At 32.9% G+C, this 6733-nt stretch overlaps 2 protein-coding genes across 2 annotated transcripts; one reads left to right on the forward strand and one right to left on the reverse strand.

The window, feature by feature from the left end:
- The first annotated feature begins 849 nt into the window (after positions 1-849).
- LOC101262620 (monocopper oxidase-like protein SKU5) lies at positions 850-4123 on the forward strand. The gene is made up of 9 exons (XM_026030965.1): positions 850-990; positions 1237-1346; positions 1600-1856; positions 2032-2126; positions 2315-2450; positions 2539-2893; positions 2977-3345; positions 3632-3888; positions 4059-4123. Exons 1-9 carry the CDS (start codon positions 850-852, stop codon positions 4121-4123), a joined length of 1785 nt encoding a protein of 594 aa, XP_025886750.1.
- Positions 4124-4635: 512 nt separating this feature from the next.
- On the reverse strand, positions 4636-6122 carry LOC101265240 (zinc finger protein ZAT5-like). Its single transcript, XM_010323034.4, has one exon. It carries the CDS (start codon positions 5896-5898, stop codon positions 4810-4812), a length of 1089 nt encoding a protein of 362 aa, XP_010321336.1. The 5' UTR covers positions 5899-6122; the 3' UTR covers positions 4636-4809.
- Positions 6123-6733: the final 611 nt, after the last annotated feature.

A 6733-nucleotide genomic window follows, 5' to 3' on the forward strand; every position in this document is an offset into this window, starting at 1 on the left:
TAGTTTGACTCAAAAAAATAAGATGCAAATTATTAAATTATGATTAACCTATGGAATGGATGTTAGCAAAAACTAGAAAGATTAATTATGCATTAAATTTATATATTATTTTTTGATATAAAAAATCAAGGTTTAACGATTATATTACAAACACATCTTTATTTATATGATACTTAATAAAATTACTCATAACTTATCATTTTTAATAATCGCGCGAAGCGCGTATAAGTTCACTAGTTTATTAATATAATAAAATCTTATTATAACAATTATTCATTATAACGAGATTTTTTCATGTTATATTTATTTTTTTTTCAAATGGTTGATTGATTTTCTTTTTACAAATAAAAATTGGGTCACTTTGTTATATAATTACCTTAGTTAAGTGAGTTTTCTATTACATAACAATGAATAATTTTTTGATATAATTACATTAAAGGACTTTTTTGTTACAAAAATAAATTTAAATGAATCTTATGATAAAAATATCACTATTTAAGTAACTCTTTTGTTACGACACGAAATTATTCAAATTTTTTCAGATAAAAACTGTTAGTTGATTGATCGTTCGAGAAATTACTTAATCTGCTTTTTCTTGCTTCATATTTTTTGCAATATGTCAAATGCGCAATTTATTTATTTATTTTTTTGCCGGCATTCCATTATTCCATAATCAATTTATTTGTCTTAATTCTTTTGTCTAATTAGCATAATTTTCATCTCAAGTTTCTTAGTAAACTCCATCATTTTCATTCTCATTTGTTATAAAACACATTGTAATATTGGCTCTTTTTTTTTTTAAATCATCTTCATAAAAAAGAAAAAAAACTAATTTTTTTCTATAATATAATGGCATTTCTTAAGGGTTTTTTTGTTTTTTCTATATCATTTATTTTTGTTCTTCTTAATGGAATAAATTGCATAGACATTTATCATGAATGGATTGTTTCCATTGACACAACTATTAATCCTCTTACATCTCATCAGTCTGTAAGTGTTTTTCTTAATTCCATTTTCTCGATTTTCGTGTGATACTTTCATTTTTTGTCTGTCGGCCTAAAGAGCTCGTTTAATTTAGATGAAAATTTTCAAAAGTCTTATTTCTCCTGGATTAGTCAAACACTGTCGTATAAATTGAGACAGAGAGTGTAGTGATCGTGTGTTTATTTATCGTTCCTTTTTTAGTCGATTGATTTAACAAAAATTGAGTGACAAACTTATGTTATATGTGAACAGGTTATCACTATCAATGGGATGTTCCCTGGACCATTGATCAATGCCACAACTAATGATGTTGTAATTGTAAATGTCTTCAACAACATAGATGAACCCTTGCTCATAACATGGTAGGTAGAATAATCTTCTCGATAACGACGTTATTTGTTTGAATAACTTTTGACTACTATATATATATATATATAGCCAGATGTTGTTACAGAGAACATATAATATAACGTAATATGTTTGGATTGGCTACTATAACGAAATGTTGTTTAATATAACGTAACATGAAAACATGGCCTTTTCTCGGGGAACGTTGTTATACATGATGACTGTTACAGAGAGGTCTGATCATATATTGTGATACTTTTTCTATAGGAATGGAATTCAACAGAGGTTAAATTCATGGCAAGATGGAGTTTCTGGTACAAATTGTGCAATTGAACCTGGAAAAAATTGGACATATGTGTTTCAAGTTAAAGATCAAATAGGCACATTCACTTACTTTCCTTCAATAAACTTTCACAAGGTTGCTGGAGGATATGGACCTATACGTGTCAATAATCGCAACGTTATAGCTGTCCCGTTTCCTAAACCAGAAGACGAGTTTGATCTCCTGATAGGCGACTGGTTCCGTACTGATTACAAGGTGATCAACACTTAAAATCTCTATACTGAATTGCGTGACCATCTCATCAAAAAGCTTAAGCTGTTACAGATAGTCCATGTTATTTACTTATATTACATCATAGACACCCGCCTCCCTTCCCCTCGTGTGACTATCTCATCTAAACGCTTAAAAATTGTTAGAAATAACATATGTTTACGTCCTAGCTGTTTCATTTCCTAAACCAGAACCTGAGTTTGATCTTCTGATTGGTGACTGGTTTCGTACTGATTACAAGGTGATGAACACTATAGCTCGTATGTTGAATCATACGACTATCTCATCTAAACGGTAAAGTTGTTAGATAAAGCAACATGACCGCTCATGTGACTATATGCTCTGATACCATGTTGAATTATATGAACATTTACTTAGTTATATCTTTGACCTTTTTTTTTTTTGGCTCGTGCACCTTGCTAAAAGCAGTCTCTTAGATCCTCTATACAAGACAAGCAATCGAATCAGTTCTTTGATATCCCCGATGCAATCTTGATGAATGGTAAAAGACCTTACGATGAACTCTCAAGTTCGAATAATCACAAGTCTTTTACTGTAACAAAAGGTGAAAACAGAAGAGTTCTTTTTTTTCTTATTGAATTTGATTCTTCTTCACCTGATACGATCATTTCTATCGTATTTTGCATATATAGGAATGACTTACAGATTCAGGATATCGAACGTTGGAACTGTCATGAGTTTTAACTTCAGAATCCAAAACCACAAAATGGTTTTGGTTGAGACAGAAGGTTCTTATACAAATCAGATAACACTCGACTCTCTAGACGTGCACGTTGGCCAATCGTATTCTGTTCTTGTTACTGCTGATCAAAATGAAGCTGATTATTACATTGTAGCAACTCCGAAAATGTTCAGAAGTAATGAAACTCTTGAAGGAATAGGGATACTGCACTATGCCAATTCTTTAACAACAGTTAGTGGTTCTGTTCCTGATGGTCCCGAGCCATTTGATATCGCGTTTTCAGTCAATCAAGCCAAGTCTATCACGTAAGCATTACTTGTAACGTTATAGTCGACCCTAAGTAGTATGAAACTGAGACGTAGTTATTGTTGTTGACATGTTTTATTAGGTGGAACTTGACAACAGGAGCTGCAAGGCCTAATCCACAAGGAACGTTTAATGTGTCAAACGTGACGTTGGCTCAAACCTTTATTCTTCATGGATCGAAGAGTGAAATTAATGGTTGGACGCGATATGTAGTCAATAACGTGTCCTATTTCACACCCGATACACCATTGAAACTCGCGGACATGTTCGTGAATGGATCTGGTGTATACCAACTAGATCAATTTCCTACTCACTCTGTACATGATTCTGCTTCTTATGGAGTCTCTGTTGTCTCTGGAATCCATAAAGGGTGGCTAGAAATCGTCTTCATAAACGACCTCGATGTTATGGATTCTTGGCATTTGGATGGTTTCGGGTTCTATGTTGTGGGGTAAGCCTTATCCTCCAGCAACGAAACCAGGAATTTCACTAAGGGTGTTCATCGTTTAGTACTATTTTGAGTTATACACGTTTAAGTTTCAAATAAAGGATATTCAACTGACTACGCTTCACCCTATGTTTCTACAACACTTTCTTATACATTCTTCACATACATTATATCAAAACTAAGGCATGTTTGCACATAAGCTACATACAATACCCCGTCTTTGCTAGACAGAACGAAATGGACATATGAGTGACGATTAATATAGCTTTTAACGTGTTTTTTTTTTCAGATTCGGGAATGGAGATTGGACACCAGCAGCACGTGAAACATACAACATCTTCGATCCTGTTGTTCGTTCAACTGTTCAAATTTACCCTGGAAGATGGACAGCAGTTTATGTTTTTCTTGACAATCCTGGAATGTGGAACTTGAGATCACAACACTTGAAGAATTGGTACTTAGGACAACAACTATTCATTCGAGTTTTCGATGATAACCCTAACCCTGCTAAGGAGAGAAAACCACCTCAAAATCTTCTTTTATGTGGTTAGTGAAATCAAATCCTTATACTAAGGTTCCTCAGCCAAAAATATTTACATTCGTTAGCTAATATACATAAATTATACGCTAATTATACATATATTATACATCTGTTGGGTATGTTTTTGTCTCGATGAACGACTATTTAAGTTAATTTCTTCTTCTTGTTCTTATAGGGATGTTTGAGAGTTCTATTTCACCTGTTCCAAGTCCAGCTCCAGCTCCACAAGAAGGATGGTGAAATGAGTTACTATTGATTACATGAAGTTTCTTGATTTTAATTTCTATTATGGTATCTTAAGTAACATTTACATTTAAAATTAAGGTCTTGAGGCTTAAACATTATTGAATTTGGTTGCCTTTATTCTTTTGCTTATTGTTAATATAAAAGAGTGACAAATAAAGATAACAAAATAGGGTTAGAAGAGTTACAACCACCATTACAACTATGTCTCGATCCTAAATAAGTTAGGGTCGACTGCATGAGTCGTGACTATGTCATGATTGCACCACAAGTTAGGATGTGAAACACCGGGTAAATGGCACTAGTCAAACTACTATGATAATAGTACACAATCTTTACATTCTCAGTATATATAACTTAAAATTCTTAATACTTTTTTTCCAATCTTTTTGTACTTTAATATGGAACATCAATAAAGCTAGCTAGGTATCACTAATATCATAAACTATAACTACATTAAACTTTAGTACTTACAACTTTAATTAGCAATGTATGAAATTCATGAGGAATAAAGTTAAAGAATTTTTAACAATAAGAGATGAAAGAGTGATGGTGACTCCCATTTACTTTTTGACAATATCCATGTAAAATCGCGATTGTTTGCGTTAAGGAAAAAAAAATAAATGAATCATTGTATACGCAACCTGTAAACTCAAAACTCTGAATCCGTCTCTGAATGTGTGTCAATAATGACAATCAATAAGTTGTGGGGTGGTGGATAAAACAAGTGTTGTTTGTTGTTGTTCTTGTTGTTGTTCTTGTTGTTGCTTTTGTGCTTGTTCTTGAGGATATTTTGGTGGATGTTGAAGATTTCTTGATTGATTTTGATAATCTTGTGGTGCTGGAAGATTAAGATCTAATGATAATCCATTTCTTGGTTTCTTCAAATTATAATTAGCATATTCTTGATCAATACTTAAAGGGCTTAAACACAAAATTGTATTGTTAATATTAGCACCCCCTCTATGTCTTCTCATGTGACCACCTAATGCTTGTCCTGAGGTAAATTCAGCACCACAATATGAACATTTGTGGATTCTAGGGGATTGTGATTTGTTGTAATTTGGACTACTTTCCATATTTATATTGTTGAATTGGGATGAAAGAGGAGATAATGTTGGTGACAATTTGTTGTTGTATTTGTAATTTGTCGGTGTTGTTGTTGCTGGTGGTGGTGAAAGTTCGTCTTGGTCTGAAAAATAGAAGAATGGATGTTTTTTCGGTTCGATTGTCAATGGCTTAGGTTTTTTATGACTTGCTCTGTGTCCACCTAGTGCTTGAAACGATGAGAATGTCCTGTTACATGTCTTGCATTCGTACACGTACGTACCGACCTTGGCACCATTCCCGAGGTCGGTTGTTTCCACATACCTCTTGCTATTGAATTTTGTTTGGTACAACCCCATGTCATCATTGAAAAGATCAAAGAACTTTTTAGGTGGGGTCTGACGACGGTGATGATGATGATGACCACCTTGGGACAAGAGTATGAGACACTTGGCGGTTTCTTCTTCTTCCTCCGTGGGGACATCATCATCATCAAGGAAGTTTTTGCCCGAAGTGGTACAGGGTGGACTAGAATCATTATTATTGTTGTTGTCGTCGTCGTTGACTTCTTCTCCGTTAACCGTGCCATCGACGTTCGTGTCGCCGGTTAACGATGAATGTGCATTATTAATGGTCATGAAAGTGATTAGAGATTGTGGCCTAACACGTTTAGTGCGTTTGCCCTTAGAGACTCCACCCATCACTTCCTCTTGAGGAGCCTCCATCTCTATTTTATTCAATGCGAACGTATTAAAAACATGAAATTGATAAAAAAACAACAACAATAATAACAATAACAACGTAACAATGACTCCTCCCCCCTAAAAAATTAAAAGATTAAAAAGGCGGGGGGATCGAATGCATGTAAAAACAAAAGAGAAAACGAAAGAAAATAGAGAAAGCGATGAGGACGGAGAGTAGAGGGTTATGAATTTGTGTGTGTATATATAATACACAAACACTTTATAATATACACCAAAAATAGTGAAATGTAGGTTTTTAGAAGTAAAAAAAAAAGAAAAAAAAGAGAAAATTAAACACCATTAATATAATTACTGAATTAGAATGATACTAACTGAAAGTATAACCAATACTTTTGGAGAAAGAAATTAAAAATGAGTGGTAGATAATGAGAGAAAAGTGGAGAAAACGCGTTGTAATGCAATACACATCGATCAGATAATTTGATCGTATTTGGCTGAACACAAACTTTAAAAAGTTAAATTATGAGTATTATAATATTTGACATATTAACATTATATTACAAGATAAAAGATCTAAATGAATCTCTTAAGAAGCATGTTATCACCTAGTAATGTGATTAATTAAAATGGTAATCATGAAGTAATTATTTTGTTTCCATAATACTTTATTTTGATGGAGGAGTTGAGGACACTTGTATAGATTATATTGAGTTTAAATATATAGGAGAAATTTAATTATTTTTTTAAATATATTAGGCTACATGTATTACTATGCTAGTAGTTTCTAAATAGTATTATAATTCCACTAATGACTCTTAACTAGTCTAGCTAGTAAGTTGAATCAATATGATTTTTT

Source organism: Solanum lycopersicum, chromosome 5 (genome assembly GCF_036512215.1).
Source record: "Solanum lycopersicum chromosome 5, SLM_r2.1".
In the NCBI taxonomy this organism is placed as follows: Eukaryota; Viridiplantae; Streptophyta; class Magnoliopsida; order Solanales; family Solanaceae; genus Solanum; species Solanum lycopersicum.